This window comes from Xiphophorus couchianus, chromosome 16 (genome assembly GCF_001444195.1).
Source record: "Xiphophorus couchianus chromosome 16, X_couchianus-1.0, whole genome shotgun sequence".
NCBI classification, from domain to species: domain Eukaryota; kingdom Metazoa; phylum Chordata; class Actinopteri; order Cyprinodontiformes; family Poeciliidae; genus Xiphophorus; species Xiphophorus couchianus.
The window spans coordinates 16,523,905-16,541,688 of record NC_040243.1 but is presented as its reverse complement, the minus strand read 5'-3'; the positions used below and the strand labels follow the sequence as shown (position 1 = coordinate 16,541,688).

The following is a 17,784-nucleotide window of genomic DNA, read 5'->3' as shown; positions in this document are numbered from 1 at the left end:
TAAAAGCAAGCTGGCCCTGTTCTCCTGGATGTTTCAACTCTGCTGCGCTGTGGTGCAACTCAAAGGCTAAAGCACATTTCAGACCTGGTGGTGATGGTAAAACACCAATAAGTTATGTACTGATCTTAGGGGAAAAAAACTGAAGAAGGGGGTGGGGGCGATGATGTTCGTAGTTTGGAACAGAGGTCGCGCTAGAGTTTTTTCGTTGTCCGTCAAAGAAAAAAAAATCATTTTATTTCCATTCTATAGTCATCAAACGAGACAGTTAGCTTTTTCTCTGCAGCGAGAACGTTTTTGAAATCAGGTAACATTTCGCCAAATGACGATCGTTACCTGATTCTGCACTCACTCCCCTCCGCGGGAGAAAAACCCCGCAGAAGCGGATCAGCTGCGCTAGACGCTCCAAAGCCTCTGGTCAGTTAAAGGGTCCAGATCAGAGGTGATACTCTGACAGAAATTGTTCTTTTAATGATCGATAGTCAGATCCACGATGTTCTCTGTGCGTAAAGTTGAAACTGTCACCAATTGGTCAGCTGCGCTTTACCAGTCTGGATACGAAACCAGCGAACTGCTCTCAGTACTTATCAAGACGAGGGTGAGAAGGGAATCCGACATTTACGTTTTTACTGGTTTCGTTTTTAGACCACCATTAGCGTAAGCAGTGTAATTATATGTTGTATATTTGGCGTTTGTCATCTGAGGTGAGATTAATAACGTAAAGGTGGAGCATTTATGCGCATTTATTGTCCAGCGCACTGCGCATGATTCGGACATCTGTTCTGCACTTTAATTTATTTCCTCCCTCAACAGTCAGCTGCTACTCCATTTAAACTACAATAAGTAGATCAACACCACTTGATCACACATTCTCTTTAGGTTTTCTCTGTGTGCTGCAAACTCATTGCATACTCGTTAGAAGCATGTTCACAGCAAAACATGGTGGTGGCAGCATCAGGCTATTGGGAGGATTTTCTTCAAAGACAGATCATATTCTCAGTTTAATGAGAATATGGACAGAGCTGGATAGAGGATAAACATACAGCCAGAGAAACAAATGTGTGCAAGAATGGCCCAGTCAAAGTCCAGACCTTGCAGTTGAGAATATTTGGCAAAACGTCAATAATGCTGTTCACATTAATCACACTGAAGTAGGCTTAAGAACACAGAAAGCGTTAAATTGAGATGGAAAATCTTGCAAACTCTAAAGAAAACCCTTGCAGAGAAAGATAAAATTAAAAATTAACTTAAGTCCTCACAAAGAAACACATTTAGAGATGAACAATTGATCTATTAGTATTTTCTGTTTGTATCAACACAAAGTAGTGCATTATTGTGCAGTGGGAGGGAAATAATAAATGGTTTGCAGTAAAAATTTAGGGCACTCAAATGAGATTAAATGTAATTTTATATAGGTTACACATATATATAAAGCGAAAAAGTAGCAACTTTAAATAGATTTTTTTCCCTATAAGAAACGTAATAAACCACGTGATTCGTGACGTTTACAACATATAAAGAACCCAACACCGCGAGACTTCAGCCACTCCAGATCTCTCCGATGAGAAGTCGTGTAGTCAGTGAACACGACAGACTTTGTAACAATGACTATAACCATACAGTTGAACTTGCCTGATAATGTGACGTCCTCCAGAGATGACCCGCCTTAAATAGGTAATCTTTAAACAACTAACCGAACTTATTTGTGTAAAAGCCGGCTGATAGATGAAGCATGTGCCGCTGCTAGCTCGTCGCTAGCCCGGCTACCACGTGTTAAAAGTCCGGTGATGTGGGGCTGTGCTGTATCTTTTAAAAACAGTCTTGCTTATTTGCAGGTTTCTATCTGGAGATGTTGCTGAAGACGTACGTTTGAGAAGGTAAAACATCCAGACAACTTGGAAACTTTTCTTCTGCTACAGTTCATGTGATGAGTTTGTTATCCCTGTCTGAAACAGTGGTGTGGAAATCAATGCTGTCTGATCTACTGCAGGGGGATGTGTAAAGACAAGTGTTCGTGATGGAAGATCAATAATGTCGTATCTTGTTGCAGGGCTGTGGAGAGGATCCATATGTAAGAAGTGGTGTACCACAACAACAACAAAAAAAGGTTTGTCCTGCACAATTTGTATTATTGATTCTGCCACCGCTTCAGTGATGAAAACTGACGCATAGGAAGTGCTGTCTGATGCGACATCTGACGATTATTCAGAGCGTTTCTGAGAAATGAAATGCTGAAGCTTTATGTATATTCTAATAACACAATAATCAACAGGTTGTATCTTTCCTAGGTTCAGGCGCATCAGTTGCAAGAGCTCAATTTTTAAGGCCACTCTGGGCTCTTGAGGACACTCGTGTGTAAGTTTTTTTTTTTGTTGTTGAACATTTGCTTATTTTAAATCAAGCCAGTGATGATACAAGTTATCCCTGTCTGAAAAATAATTTTGTTGAGTTCTGGTAACCTGAGGCTTGGTTCATAATGCCATGCACCATATTTCTATAGATCAATAAGCTGTAATATTTTACATATTTGTCTTTACCTTACAGATGGAGCTAGCAAACAAGCTGACACAAGAGCAGTTTGAAGGAACCAGGAGATGTGATGCTTAATAAAAATTGAGAGCAAAATGTTTGAATGAGCCAAACCACACGTATTGAAAAACTTTATTTAAAAACTGTACAGATATAATACAAATCCAAAGATGCAAACGGATCAGCAGGTTTTACTGTCTGTGTTGAACTTGTAGGATTTCTTCTTTAGATTTTCTAGAAAAATTTGCTCCTCAAGGAGGAATTCACGATCCTGGGGGAGAAAAACGAGAAAATGTGAAGCTCTTGGTTTCTCAAAATGTATAAGGAACGCTTACTAGTAAGAAAATGACTTGAGGTGTTTTTGTTTTTTTTTTAAACCAATTTTCAGAAAATAAAATCTTTAATGGAACAAATCTCTGGCTTAAGTTGTTTAATTCATTTATTATCAAGATTACTGAAAACTGAAACTCTGAGCCAGACAATATCTGGCTCTTACAAAATTTTAGAGGCCACAAAATAGTCAGTTTATGTTTGCATAAAATATCTGCAACCAGAAAGCTTTAAAAAGTTTTTTTTTTTTTAAGTTTAAAAATGCTTGGTATTAAGAGGGCTGCCTATGTTTTTCACATTTATGGAAAGGATTCAGCTTCATTATACAAAATATTTGTAAAAGTTTAAAATCTAGAAATATAAATGCTTTTTGGTTAGTACTTTAGCTTTCATGACATTTATGAAGTCACTTTTGGTAGTTTGAGATTAAGATGGCAGTGAGTTGTCAAAAATTTTCTTTACTGGGTGGTTTTAGTAAACAATTTCAGGAGCATTCCTAAGTACAAATAACGACATTGGTTCAAAATGTATGGGAATCTATTTTCAGGCTGCTTCCTAATAAGTTTTCTAATGCTTTTAACCATCTTTCAGTCTGTGGATTTGTTGACTGTATTCACAATATGACCGTTAGAAATGGTGGCATTCTAAGATTTCTATTTATTCTTTAAAAGCTGGCAAGAAAAAAAAAAGTCTGAATTGTGACGAGAGAATAACCAGTAACCTTTTCCGCTGTGTACTTCCACAGGGCCAGACTGGCCTCAAGCGTCATGGACTGATAGTTGTCCAGAGGATTTGAAGGATTATTCCTGACGGGTGTTGTCAGTTCAGGGAAAGAAGGAATCACTGGAACAGAGTCTACAGAAGAAACTAAAAAGTTAAAATGAGGTTTTTTTGCCTTATACAAAAAAAATATACATCTTAAATCAGACATTCGCTCAAACCTGTTAAAATAGGTGGAATAATATGAGGTAAAGGTGAGATGGTGGAATATTCCCTAAGCCTTTCTGTATTTTCCTGCAGATGTTTTCCTTGCATGCGCTCCTGTATTAAATAACATTTTTATTTAATACCCAATAAAAGAGTTTTTTTAAGACATATCGAGGTCTTTGCTTTGTGCAATGACACACCTTTAGGATCCGCTGCTCCTGCTGCCTCAAATTCTCAGTTTGAGACTGGATATTTCTTAGTCGAGCCACATGCTCCGACTCCACGCGTTTCGCCTCTAGCAATGCTTGCTCGCCCTCCTCATACTTGTCTGCTGCAAGCTGTGAAAACAAAAGAGTCAGAACTGAAACCTTTTGAAGGCTGCGGCGGTCAGCGTGGGAGGAAATCACCTTGCTGAAGGCCTCAACCTCTTCGGCTCTTGTTTTGAGTCTCAGAGCCATACTATTGGCTTTCTCCTTCTCTCTGTCCAGTTCTTCCTTTAGTCTGGCAAGAGTCTCTTTCTCTTGTGTCACGGCCATCTCCTTCTGCTTTAATTCAGCCATGCGAAGCTTCAAGTCAGCCTGTTCCTGCGAAACAGAAAATACATTAATGGAAATCTGGATTTCCTTTCCTCTAAAAGTACAGCAGCCTAATCAAGCATAAAAAAAGGGATTGCGTGACTCACTTGTGCCAGACTGATGATGGATCCTTCTCTCCTCTCCAAGAGGCTGTTGACCTCCCGTTCGGCTTTGTCATGCCTCTGTTTCTCCTGCGTGTGGAAGTGAGTCCACTCGGCTGCCAGTTTTCTCCTCTCCTCTGCACAATGCTGCATCACAGACTTCTGCTCCTCCAGCAATGAGCTCTAAAAGGTAGAAAGACACATAGCAGACGTGGTGAAGTTGCACGGCAACCGCTAATGCCTCAGTTACAACTGAGACGCTTGTCGGCTTCACCTTCGCTCTCTCCAGCTCCTCCCGCTCCATGTTGATCTGCATAGAGAAGACGCGTCGCTCTTCCTCCAGGCCCCTCTGGGTGGACTCGGCCTTTGCCTGCTCCGCCGTTACTTTCCAGCGTTCCTGAAGCAAATAAAAGCTAGCTTCACAATGATTTTGAGGATCTACAAGAGCGTTTCTAGAGCAATCGTAACAACACGTCGACCACAACGACGATTCCCTGACACAGTCTGCTCACCTTCTCCAGCTGCCTTTGCTGCTCGCTGATCTGAGAGTCCATCCTTGAAATGATTTCCTTCAGGTACGTTCTCTCCTCTGCCATGGCTTTCTGCTGCTGGGCCAGACGCTCCTGCATTACTGGAAGATTTGGAGAAGCCAGGTGCTTACACTTTTAGTTTTTAATACAGAGTCTTCTGATCGTTCAGTGTGGATGTACATACTTCGAAGCTGCTCGTCCCGGTGTCGTGCCCCTTGCTCTAGGCCGTGGGCGGTGTGCTCGTGCGTGCTCTCCACTCGAGAAGAGAGCTCTCCGAGCCGGGAAGAGAACTGCTCCATCTGCTCAATCACCCCTGAGAGAGATCTGTACAAATGTAATGTGGAAAGTAGAGGTGGATTAGCTTGGAAGTTGCTATGAGAAATATACATCGGGATAGCAAGAAAATAATACTACAAGTAACTTTGGTCATGTTGAGTAAAGAAATGCTTTAGTTCTCAGACTGTGTAACAGAAGGCAGTTGGGGATCAGACACTGACTCAAGTGGAAACGTTCAAGTATCATAGTGTCTTTCCTGGACCTATCGCCTTTTTGAACCAATCTCAGATAAGCAGAAGATTAAGGGATCAAATTTTTTATTTTTCACTTATTTAACATCTCAAACACTTCTCAGCCCTCGTGAAACCCGGCATTTTAAGGTGATAGAAAGAAATGATAGATTGGTTCTTTACCCTCATGAGAATATTTAAGGGTGGGATTGAGTTTGAATAAAGCGGTCTTGATGAGGTGCCAGAAGCTTAATGGACATCACCAGCGGGCAGTGGAGTGGATTGTGGACAAATGTAAGCAACCAGGAAGAGCTTTAACAATCAGAAGCCAAATCCTTTTTGCAGCAGGAGAATGACTGACTATCAGTCTTTGGTGGGCAGAAATCTGCTGCCTCATGTAGAAAAGTTTAGAAATGTTGCCATTTCCTATGTCCTGTCTTGATAATGACGGGACAGAGGGCAGAGCAGTGGGGATTAGAGTTGAAAATGTGCTGTGTTGACACTGCCATGTCTGGGCTCACCATTAAAATAGAAAGTAGAGCCCCAATTATCCAGCTTTGCATGCAGGATGAGAAGAAAATGCAGAAAATGGAAGGTAATAAATGACAAAGTCTCACCTGGTCTGAGATGTTGCGCTTGTAACAGCATCGATCTCTTCGTCCTTTAATCTCTTCAACCTCTGAAGCTGCTCCTCGTGGTCTTTTTTCATCTCTAAGATAGATTTTCTAGAAAGAACAATAGGATAAATGTACCAAATACAACAATCATGAAAGTTTTGACCTACTAAAATTCATGGTGATTTATATGTATAGGAATGCACACAGTATTAATAGATGCTGTTTCTGTTTTGGGCTCTTTTCTTGCTTAAATGATTCCAGCTTACCTTTGAAGATCTCGGAGCCTCTCCACCTCTCGGTCTCTGTCCTGTTGGGCTTGCGCCAGCTTTCGGTGGTACTGAGCCTGCAGCTCTGAGCGCTCCTGCTCGGCTGACCTTGTTAACGTAGCCAGGCGCTCCATTAGCTCCTCGCACTCCAGCCGAGCTCGGGTCTCTCTTTGGGCTGCTGACTCCTCCAGCAGCTTCACGCGAGTTCTTAAAATAAATGCATACAACACTTGTGAAGCACACGCTACTTTAAATGCAGAGAGTTTATTTTTTTCCCTTTAACTCGACATGCATTACTTGTGTGTGTTCTCCAGGAGCTGCATATTCTGCTTATGCCTGTGTTGGATGTTCTCTAAAATCATCTGGCTTTGGTCCCGCTCCAGCTGCAACATCTTCACCTGGAATGTCAGATTTGTGATCAGGGCAGTGAACCCGACCAACGAAGGAAAAGCGAAGCTTGGCTAGCAGTTACCTCTCCCTCCAACTGGATGATGCGAGCTTGTAAAGCCTGGCATTCTCCATGCTGTTGCTCCTTCTCTCTAAGTCTCTGCAGAGCTCCTGCATCAGCAGCATTGCCCAGACCCAGCAACTGAGTCTGCATCATCTTTAGAAGAGAAGCTGAATCAAGAACAATACAGGAGAAGAATCCGATGTATCAGCAGAGGACAGTGAATATGTCCTTACCTGCTGCTGTAGTAGCAACTGCTGAAGATCGTCTGCTGTATATGACACCTATTCAAGAGGAGGACAACGTAATATTATCATTTGCAATCATAAGAGCTTTATGTGGAAATGGCAAGAGTACCTGTTGTTGAACAGTAGATGATGTTCCCTTTGTTGGGTTTTGCTGAGGACTTGCTAGAAAGAATACAGTCATAAAGGTCTTCACAATGAATATTGATAGACAGTGTCAAAATGAAGTAGAAAGGCTGCCACTCCCTGCAATATTTTGTCATTTTTGTCACATTATAGTCATATTTTAATGTATTTATTGGGATTGTATGTGACAGACCTACATAAAGTAACGCAACACCATGTTTTAACATATGCATGGTGTTTTCAGGGGTCGTGTAGTATCAGTTTTTCAACACGAATATTGTTTTCCAAGTAAGGCAAAAATATATCAGTGTTGATCTTGTTTGTCCAGAACATATTCTTCTACATGTGATAAATTGCAAACAGAAACTTTTTTTTATGGATGCTGTCCTGTCAATAGATACTCCCATCTGAGTCACTGATCTCTGCAGCTACTCCAGAGTCACAATATTTCAATCAGTTGCTTCTGATTAATGTTTTCCTTGCTTAGCCTGTCAGGTTGGTTTAAATTTGTTCCTTACTCTTTCCGTTTCCAGACGGTGGGTTGAACATAGAGCTGAGATATTCATAGCTGGGGATGTTGTCCTATAATTTAACTCAAAATAATACTTTTCTCTTTATCCCTGACCTGTGTCCCTTGTGTTTCTTGGTCCTAATGGTGCTGTTTATCCACCCAATCTTCACAAAATACATTAACCTTTAATTGGACTAAATCACACAAATTTCCCTGAGTTTATTTAGGAGAAACAGAATAAAGGGAGCCGAATACCACTGCATGCAACATTTTTCAGCTTTTTATTTATAAAATATGTCAGATTTTTGTAACATAAAAAGTTTACATGTGGGTTACTAAAACAACAACATACATGCTCCTTTTTACCACTTCAGCAATAGTAAGTATGTGTGTTGATCTGCTGCATAAAATTCCTGTAGAATACATTGACATTTGTAGCTGTAGTGTGACAAAATGTGCAGGAGCTGTAATTAACTCAGTGAATCCCCTGCGGTTACCTACACCACACTGTGCCAGGAAGTACAGCAGAAGAAGGGCCCGGTAATCCTGGCTTTTGCAGAGATTCCCCTGAAGTGGGCTCCCTCGGCCTGTCGGATCTTTCGCTTGAAGCTAATTGGCTGAACTGAGACTGAGGATGACTATTTCCAGCACTGGAACCTACCACAAGGCTAGCAACCTGAGGGGGGCGATCAGGGGAGTGAAACGATCTCAGAGTGTGATGAAGAGGAGGGGCTGTTGGGGATGAGGGGACGGGATACTGAACAGTGGGTGAATCTGTGTTTAAGGTTAAAACTGACTGGTATGAGGAAGAATTAATGCCATCTATATGGGGGAGGGAGGCACCACGAGAAGCAGAACCGAGAATGTTTTGGTCTGATGAGTATTTGATTTCATTTAAATGAGTGGATGAAAGACAGAGGAGGTAAATACCTTGACTTGGCTTCTCCTCTCTGACTGGAGTGGAATGAGCCACAGGACTGAAACAAAAAAACATTTTATTAAAGAGGAGAGGAAAGATTTGATCTGATGTTAGAAAACAACAATCTTACCTGATGTCTCTGATGGATGTGAATGTTTCCTCTCTGTCTCTGAAAGGTGCCGCCTTATCTTGGTTACTGGAAAAAGGATTGTCATAATGTTCAATACTAAGAAACTCAATCTATCATGTCAGCCAGTGTGTTTCTCAGCGCGATACCTGACAACTGACTCCATTTTCAGAGAGTCTCCCTGATTAGGAGCTTTTGTCTCGGATAGAGCCTTCTTCCTGCTCAGTGCCCCGTCCAACCAGTCATACTCTTCCTCCTCATCCTTCCTCTTGCCTTTAGAAACATCAGATTTGCTCTGTTTGGAGTTTGGAGCATCTTCTGTCATTCTTAGGACAGATGCGGCTTGATTTCCAGTCAACGAAGACTTTCTCTCCAGTACAGGAGAGGAGGGAACGTTTGGAGACGAAGCTGAACTTTTCACTGCTTTAGAACGTTCTTCTAAATCGTCAAACTCGTCGTTTGCTGTGAGGCCAAGCCATTCCGCCGAGTTTCTGTGTCGGCTGGTTGGTGGGGTACTGGGTTGGGGTTTTCTCTCTGGGGAAGAGACTCTGACGTCTTCGGTAGAAAATCTAACCATACAGAAAGAAAGTTGAAACGCAAAATATTATAGGAGCACATCTTTAAAGCTTTCCAAAGGATTAGCCTTTGGAAAGCTTTACCCATTTTGAGAATTTGACCCATTTTGACCATAGTATAAGTACAAAAGTTTGTCAGAAAATTATAGATGATATCTTTACTGAACAAGATAGAGGGAGTAAGAAATGGTAGCTTTTTTTATAATGCACTTTCTTTAATTGACATTTTTAGGAATTTGAATCAAATTCCAGTCTTTTCTGGTTTTGTGGAAGCTTTTACTGAGTTGGGAAGATCCCATTTGAGATTTTTACCCCATAATTGCACTGTTGTAGAACATGCTGGATTTGGCAACTAACTGGCATAATTTGCAGTGGCCCCCCCAAGTGGAAACCAGGAAGGGTTGGAAGCATGACCCTGTATTGTCCCTCTTGAAACCTGTTGCTAAACCCGTCGGCTCCCCTTGAGTATCATGTTCATTTCATAGAAATTCATATAGAGTCAACTAAATTTTTTACTGGCCTGCTCTGGCCACCCTTATGAAAATTTTCTAGGGACACTACTGATAATTTACAAATGTCCATATGCATAGAAAAATTTATGTTTCATTGAGGTTTTACCTCTCAAGCTTTTAAGGAAAAAACATCATGATGTCTTTAAAGGGCCACACCTTTAAAGTAGTACGCATTGCTGCCTCTAGGCCCCCTTTGATTGTGCCACTCTATGACTTCTGACTGAAAAAAACCCAGGAATCCTGGACACACCTGACAGACTGTCTGCGGGACTGGCGGCCCTCGGGTGTGGTCGCTATAGTCGGCTGATAGGACCCAAATGTGAGGTCATCTTCCACAAATGGATCTGACAAACAGAATCCGGGTTATAACATTAATATGTCAGGGCAGTAATTGCTTGGAGACATTCGAACAACAAAAGCTGCAATGTTTTCCCACCTTTCAGACTAAGGTTCTTCTCCTGTTGTAGCTTCTCGTCCTTCCTCTCGCCTGTGGGCGGTCGGGCTGAAGTGGAGGCATCCAGAATATCTTGAATTCTGGTACGAGGTCTCTGAGGCGCTTCTCTCCTGGAAATAAGAAGAAACAAGACATGGGAAATATTCTTGGGAATCATATGCAGTCAGCCAATTAAAACAAAATAGAAAATGACTGTATATGTGTTGGGGAAAATATTGTCTTAGTTCTGAGCTGCACACTAAAGCCCAAGGCTCACAGTAATTATTTATCAACTGGGCACTATAAAAAAACAAGAACAAAAGGAGCGAGAAAGGCAAAAATAAAAACTGAGCCTTTACTTCTCTATGGAAGACCAAAGTGGAGACTCTTTCTTCCTGGGATCGTCTTTGTGTCTCTCAAACCCGAGGGCGTCAAGGAGATCATCCTTGTCTTCTTTTTTCGACGTCTTTGCTGATAAACAGGCAGAAACATCCCCGTCTTCACTAAGTGTATGCTAGATACCGGAGAAACAAAATCCTCGACAAGCATGCAGCTCACTCATTTGGCTCCTCAGGATGGGAGATGCTGATGCAGGCGGCACAGATTTGTCAGGCTTGCTCTGCTGGGGTTTAGGTTCAGGCCTGGTTTCATCCGGAAGCAGGTCATCAAGTGAATCAGCCAGGGGGTCGTCTAGATTTGCAGACGTAAGAAGACTCTTTAATAATTAATGATGTTTGTTCACTTCAAAGTGAAAAGCGGTAAACGAGATACAGAAGCCGAGAGCCTCTGTTATGCTTATTCTGAACTCAGGCATCTTGTAAATCATTAGGTGAGAATGTGTTGAAGGAATACTATTATTAATGCCATCTTTTCAAAATGGGTTTGAAAAGATTTAACCAAAAGTAAGAAAATTGCGGAGATAAACATCAACTCTGAAATAAAAATATTAAAATGTGTTCAATTCTTTAAAAATGTTATATTCTTGAACAAATCACATAATTCACACTGCCTTGAAAGGCACAAATAGATTCTCTTTGTTTTTACTGATTTATCTGAAGCAACCAAGGAGTTTAAACTGCACACTATATAATTCTGTAAATATTTGGAGAAAAGCTTGAGAAGTAGGACAGTGGATATTTTTTCGATGGAGTACACACAAGTCCTTTGGATTGTTGATTTTGCCAAGACATTTCAAAATTCACTGATGTCTTTAAAGTTAATCTTTAAATTGAATTGAGCCTTCAAATCTTTTTTCCATTTCAAACACTTCCAGTTCCTTTGAGACATTCTGTCAAAGGACAGACCCCTGTTAACAAGTGTTAGGCCGCCTAAAAGCTAATCCAGAATTCAATATTACCCACTACTGGTAGTTTAACCATGGAAAAATATCTAGAAAAAATATGGTGTTCAATATCATATATCAAAATTTGTTGGTTCTTAGACACAGCGGTCATCTTCTTTCTCTCTGTCCTTTTTCTGTCTAAGCAATGCAAATAAATTCCACTAGTTTCACATTTAAAAAAGTAAATAAACATCCTCTAGGTTGAAATTGATACAAAAATATGACCCATCTGGCTGTACAAATTATTCAAATATTTGTTGTTTTTTTTAGGTAAAGAACTGAGTAAAATACAAGACTTAGTTGGAGAAAGGTTCCAGCTTGCTGCTCAGCATTAAGTTGAATTTGTTTGGTTGCCAATTTATGTACAAATCTGAAACCAATTAAACCTTAATTTAAATACATTAAAGTTCATGTTCGGAAAACTTGATCAGATGTTCATCATTACCTCCATTACTGATCAGAGGCAACAATTAAAGACAAGGAAAGTAAAGCTGACGGTCAACAATACCCAAGTTGTTTGAAGCTCAATCTTAACCTGACATTGACGGTCACTCACCAAAGAAGTCATTGTACTTATGTGCTGAGGATGAAGGGGCAGTGTTTGGCTTCTTCCCTCCTCCTGTGGCCTTATCTGAAAGAAAAAAGGAAGACAAATCCTTTTTTGATTGCTCTGACAACCTTTAAAGCCAGTAGTGAGGGAAATATAATAATGAGAACAATGTTTTATGCAAGAACATGCTGCTTTGAATTACCTGCTCCCTCAAGATTTGCATTACCTTCTAACACAGAGGAGTCTTTCACTGGGTCTTCATTACCGACTGACTTTGTTTGTAGGGGAAGCTTTTTCTTTGATGGAAACAAGTCTGCCTCTAAATCATCCATGCCCTGAGGAAAGAGAGTAAACTTTATTCAAGGCACAAACAATACAAGAGGCAAATTTAGTCTCTGCTTCTGCTAATTTGATAAGAATCTACCTTCAGGTTCTTCAGCAATTCGCTGGGATCAGCCTCAGAGACATCTGAGGCCTTAAGCAAAGGTAACAATTATTTATGACATACAAACAGGCCAAATTGGTCCTCTGTTTTAACATGTTTTCTCTTTTACCTCCAAGTCGTCCCTCCTGACTTCCTCCGCCATTCTACTGAACATGTTGTTAGTGGGAGATGAGCTGGGAAAGCAAGAAAAGAAAGCCCATAAAGCTCATTTATTACAGTGAAGTAGACAGTTCCTGTTTTCCTTCAGCTTACACGTTTGGCCGTCCAGCACGAGCCCCCTTCGATCTCGTTGGTTGCTCTAAGGGGTAATATGATCAAATAAATTAGTGTGGTAAACTTCAATACTTTCTATATGAGTTACTACTCCTAAACGTCACTTACTTGAATCGTCATCGAATAAGCTGTCAAGTATGTCATCATCTTCAAAAAGGTCTTCAGGAAACCACAGCAAATGCACAATTAGATGGATTTTGATACATTTATGAACACCTCTGATAAAGATGTGCTGCAAGACTGGAAATAAAAATCTCCTGCTGAAAAATATATTGTATAGGAATTGGTAAAGAGAAGCCTAGAAGTGTGAGATTTAAAGATTTTATCAAAATCTTAATTTACAATTATTTTATTATTTTTGAGGCTGTCAAGGTCAAAATTTTATTGCAAAGTCAATAAATTAGAATCGCAAATACAGTAGTCCCAACTAGTTTGTCAGATTAAAAGTACTTTTTGAAAATAACAACCTTTTAGCAGGCATGCTTAAGAAACATACTTATGAAGACATACTTTTCATATCTGTTTTTAAAAATACATTTTTTAAGGGTTTGATGCAATATTCCAATTTTAAATATGTATTCATTAACTTTTCAAAAAATCATCTTAACAAACAAATAAAGGCTTTCAAACATCCTTTGAACTTACTTTGGGAGTTTTTACTCGTCGGCTTTGTAGGCTGCGGAATGCCACAAAAATAACGAAAGTATATTTTTATTTACACTAACATGGATGCTATTATTTCACACAATTCCTAAAGAATGGAAAAGTATTGAACAATTTAGATTTATACAGAAGAAACATTGTGTAACAGCTCCAGGACATCCTTTGACCCTAGAAAAAGGACGGGTTAACTCACCATGACGAATCTGGGCTGGAAGCGAAAAGATTTGAAGGAAGCTAACGAGCTAAAGCTAGCTAAATCTGTTTAGGCGTCTCCTGTCTCCACTGGTAACCACTCCGTTGCTTTACGCCGCGTCTTCTTTTATATTAGCGACAGGAAGAACCATAAATAGCAGGTTCCATTGTAACAGGTAGAGATACACACGCTTTTTTTTTATCCAAAAGGCTGTCTTTAGCGTTTATTTACCAAGTTCCTAAATGAGCCAACCTCACGGTAATATATCCCACCGTCAGGAATACAGTGTGTCAAGCCCCGTTATACTCTTTGGCTAATAAAGCACAAACCTAATGGTTAGCAATATACATACATAAATAATGATGAGTACGAAACAATGTTTCCTAAACCTGGATAGTTTTCATACAGACTGTTATACACGGTGGTACCGGTAAAGCATGAGCTTCCTGTTTACTGATCCAGTTGCAATCTGGGCAATGTAGTTCTATTAAATATTTTATGGTAATACGTTGAATTTACAACATGTAGCTTGGAATATATTCGAAAAACAAATTTCTTACACATAACAGTTGACATTTTCATCCGAGAGAGAAAAAAAACAACATTGGTGAGATGAACTAGACAGGTTCGCCACTAGATGGCGTCAAAAGTGTGTAATGGTGAAACCAGTTGGCGGAAGATAAAGCAGATAAATATCCTCATTAGACTATTTCATTAGGTGAGGTCAAAGCTTGATGTGTCCTCAAGTCATTGGTAGTGAACCTAATCATTTGTCTCCTATTAAGCCAGAGATGAAATACACAAAACATTTGCTTTTACTTTCGTAAATGTATTCAGTAATATAGGTCAAATGAAATTTGTAAGCCATCTGTCTGATGCAGTGCTTTCAAAAGATGTGTCATGTTACAACTACACTGTTCATTAATGGACTTTATGAGACAGACCAAGTAGGACAAGCAAACACTCTTTTAGAACGACCTTTCCTACCTCAGTCTCAGTCAGATTGGATGGAGAGCACCCCTGAACATCAATGTTCAAGTGTTACCACATATTCTCCGTTAGATTTAGGCATGGACTTTGATTGAGTCACTCTACATATACATGAATATGCTTTGACCTACTCCACAAGAGCAGCTCTTGAGGACTGGACTTGGTCACTCTTGATCTTAACCATTCAATTGTAGCTATAGAATCTCCATTCTCCATTTAAGGAAAGCAATGTTTGCAGTGCAGTCACTTAATGGCACAAAAAATTCCAGTATGCCTGGCGGACATAATCTAGTAATATTTATCTTAGAAAATGTAAACATAATGTACATGACTCATTTCAGACATATAGAATATAGTTTGCAACCATACAGTATTTCAAATGGATTATCCAGCTGCTGTTTGGTTGAAAATTTACAAGCTTGGATAATTTTATATTTACTCAGGTAATGAAGAGATTACATTTCGCATAATAAATATGAGTTTTCTTTTATTTATTCAAGTTATTCTTTGTGCTCCCCAGTAGTCCTATTTCCTCAGACTTTCTAAATCTTTCCTTTGGACTTTTATTGCTTTATCCAGCGTCCAAGAAAAACTTGGACAGACTATCAAAAAGACCAGAGAGCTATTCATCATAATAAGCTCTTTAAAAGACGACAGCAAAGCCTGTCTCTGTGCTTCATTGAGTTCCAGCAGGACACACAAAACACAACAAAGAGGCATTTTACTGCTTTATTTAGTCATGTGGATTACAGTGTGACAACAACATAAAGCTGTAAGGTTCACAGGATGACTCAGCAAAGTACATAATCTCGGCCATTTGAAATCGGGAAAGCTAAGATTTTCTAAGATAAATGCGGTTTCCCCACATCTGTATTTAATGTGCTGAAACAGTCATAGTCAAAGGACTTATTGAGATGGTTGAGGCACATTTTTTCAATTAATCTAGCATGTATTTACAGTATTTATCCTAGCTTGTTTTGTGGGAGGTAGGAAGATAGATTTAAATAAGCTGAATAAATAAAAACATTTTGTTCCCATACTGCTAAGAGGTCTAAGCACCTTCTATCCAAAACACTTTGTTTTAAGTAAAAATATAAATATGTCTAAATGTCACTCATAAAAAAAACCATTTCTTTTATTAAGTTTAACGTCTTTGACATAAAGTCAGATTTGACACCTTCATTCTTGGTCTGCAGAAATAAATTCTGTTTATTTGCTCTAGATTACATAAATATTAACAGTATTTTCATTTTTTTTTTATTTGACTGATGTTTTCTGCAGTCGTTTTTTAAATATCTCTGAATACCACCCTGATCTTTCCGTTTAAGTGCAGTACAGGTCAAAGTTGAGTTTGAAAACAATAGTAATCTATTCAGAGGGTGGGACTAAGACAGTATTTTATCCTACAAGTCTCTTGTAACACTGATGTCTTTTCACTTAAGTCCCCATTCAAGGCATAAGTCCATCCAATTTATAGTCTGAAACAAATAATTGCCCAAATATATGATTAATTACAGTTTCCAAAAACTGTTAATGCTGAACTGCTTTGTTATTTATATGCTGGAATGAGCCACAAATGTAACAGAAGCCCAAATTTAAAAAAAAAACAAAGATACGTTTTTTTAGTTTTTTATAATGAATACAATACATTTTATAATAGATAAAATGTATTATAATAGGAGAATCTGATTCACTTACATTAGCTCTGTAAAGAGGAATATCCAAAATTCCAGCAAACCCCCTGGAGGAAGGATTCCTAAAACCTTTGACCTAGTTTAGAAGGCAAAATATTATTACTTTTGCTTCTTTTTGATATTTGGAAAGAAACAAAAATGGTAGTTCTAATTGATCTAAAATAAGAAAAAAAGGTTTAGGCTGATAAAGATCATGTGTTTATTAAATGACTGGATTTCACGAAGGAACATAATAACACAAGACAGCTTTGTTAGTTCAACTATTTTTTTTTCTAAAAGGTGCTTTATTAGGTTGCAGAAAATTAACTGGAAACTACATTATTGAAAAGTTAGTTTAAGAATGTTTCATAGTTAAGGCTTTCATTTATTTACATTTCAGCAAGTTCAATTATTAAAAAAAATAATTTCAAGGTTTATATTTTGAGGACATGCGAAGGTTGCCAATTTTCTCCATATGGCACTGGATAACATCATTGTATTTCTTCATGCTTTTTATCTGCAACTTTACTGGTTGTTGTGTCAAATGTAGGAACTCTGGGTAGTTAGTGTAAACTGACTGAAAATCAGTAAAATGAACTTTAGTCGACTGAAGGAATGCAAGGGACACATTTACTTTTGGTGGAAGAAATCAAATATTTAAAAGGCTTAAGTCTGGAAGAATTTATGAGTCAATGGAGTCAATGGTATTAAAGTCTAATTTGAGCATCAAGTCTTTTGTAATTTCATTGTTGAGCTTAAAATTATCAAAATTGTGATCTAAGTCTGAATTGAGTCCAAGTTATTTTATGCAAAGTCCACATTTCTGTTAACCTCACCATAGAAGAAAAGATGAAGTTTTTTTTTTTTTACTTTAATGGCAGAATAAAACCCTGGACTTTAAAATAATTAACTTAATTGTGGAGAATATATTTTTTTAAAGTGCACTTTGTAGTTCCTGACCTTTTTTATGTATGAATCAGAAACATACTCCCCTTAAACAAGAAAAACACAAGCCTGAAGGTCATGAATAATGTCTAATGGCTCAAATTCAGCATTTGTAAGGTATCATCCATCTTCCAGTGGAATTTGAACCTCTGCTGACACTTCCTGCTTCAGGAATGAAAACCCCTGCTGAACATCGAGGGCGAGGCCACATCAGGACAGCTCTCACTGTTTGTGTCGGCCATGTTCCTTTGATCAGAGTCTTCCTCTGTAGAGAGTAGGCAGACATCTGAATCCACTAGAAAAAACCCCAACAACAAACAAAAAACAAGATGAACAATTTATTTTGTTGATTTTGCAGTGCCTTTCAAGAACATTCATACTACATTGACTGCTTTATATTCCGCTGTGTTGCAGCTACATATTTTAGTGTATTTTA

At 38.9% G+C, this 17,784-nt stretch overlaps 1 protein-coding gene, 1 long non-coding RNA gene and 2 other non-coding genes across 6 annotated transcripts; 3 read left to right on the top strand and 1 right to left on the bottom strand.

Annotated features, from left to right (window-relative positions):
* Positions 1 to 1,526: 1,526 nt before the first annotated feature.
* Positions 1,527 to 2,939, top strand: LOC114160346 (uncharacterized). Its single transcript, XR_003598748.1, has 5 exons — positions 1,527 to 1,671; positions 1,833 to 1,874; positions 2,048 to 2,104; positions 2,286 to 2,352; positions 2,542 to 2,939. It is a non-coding gene; the product is annotated as an uncharacterized LOC114160346 (long non-coding RNA).
* On the top strand, positions 2,145 to 2,219 carry LOC114160566 (small nucleolar RNA SNORD49). The gene has a single exon (XR_003598786.1). It is a non-coding gene; the product is annotated as a small nucleolar RNA SNORD49 (small nucleolar RNA).
* Positions 2,395 to 2,467, top strand: LOC114160565 (small nucleolar RNA R38). Its single transcript, XR_003598785.1, has one exon. It is a non-coding gene; the product is annotated as a small nucleolar RNA R38 (small nucleolar RNA).
* Positions 2,645 to 14,195, bottom strand: fbf1 (Fas binding factor 1). Of its 3 annotated transcripts, XM_028042911.1 has the most exons (31): positions 14,093 to 14,176; positions 13,741 to 13,863; positions 13,530 to 13,560; positions 12,993 to 13,043; positions 12,864 to 12,909; positions 12,721 to 12,784; positions 12,591 to 12,641; positions 12,369 to 12,501; positions 12,173 to 12,247; positions 10,833 to 10,964; positions 10,634 to 10,745; positions 10,278 to 10,405; positions 10,092 to 10,185; positions 8,904 to 9,323; positions 8,758 to 8,823; positions 8,639 to 8,685; positions 7,184 to 7,236; positions 7,063 to 7,110; positions 6,851 to 6,982; positions 6,676 to 6,776; positions 6,379 to 6,585; positions 6,113 to 6,220; positions 5,174 to 5,313; positions 4,972 to 5,090; positions 4,734 to 4,856; positions 4,466 to 4,642; positions 4,191 to 4,367; positions 3,984 to 4,121; positions 3,798 to 3,897; positions 3,578 to 3,723; positions 2,645 to 2,797 (listed from the first exon to the last, which is right to left on the bottom strand). In XM_028042911.1, the coding sequence occupies exons 2-31, from the start codon at positions 13,741 to 13,743 to the stop codon at positions 2,708 to 2,710; spliced, it is 3,312 nt and encodes a 1,103-aa protein (XP_027898712.1). In that variant the 5' UTR covers positions 13,744 to 13,863; positions 14,093 to 14,176; the 3' UTR covers positions 2,645 to 2,707. The 3 variants fall into 3 exon arrangements, 2 of the variants coding, with proteins under 2 accessions (XP_027898712.1, XP_027898713.1); XM_028042912.1 differs by having other exon boundaries at positions 3,578 to 3,711; positions 13,741 to 14,193; XR_003598747.1 differs by lacking the exons at positions 2,645 to 2,797; positions 3,578 to 3,723 and having other exon boundaries at positions 4,196 to 4,367; positions 13,741 to 14,195.
* Between the last annotated feature and the right edge of the window lie 3,589 nt (positions 14,196 to 17,784).

What these genes read in the sequence shown, in the direction of transcription:
- fbf1 (XM_028042911.1), bottom strand. An exon ending in CGTGCTGGACGGCCAAACGT is followed by an intron (nt 12,785 to 12,863) that starts GTAAGCTGAAGG and finishes TTGCTTTCCCAG; the next exon opens with CTCATCTCCCACTAACAACA. An exon ending in TCATCCAGTTGGAGGGAGAG is followed by an intron (nt 6,777 to 6,850) that starts GTAACTGCTAGC and finishes CTGACATTCCAG; the next exon opens with GTGAAGATGTTGCAGCTGGA.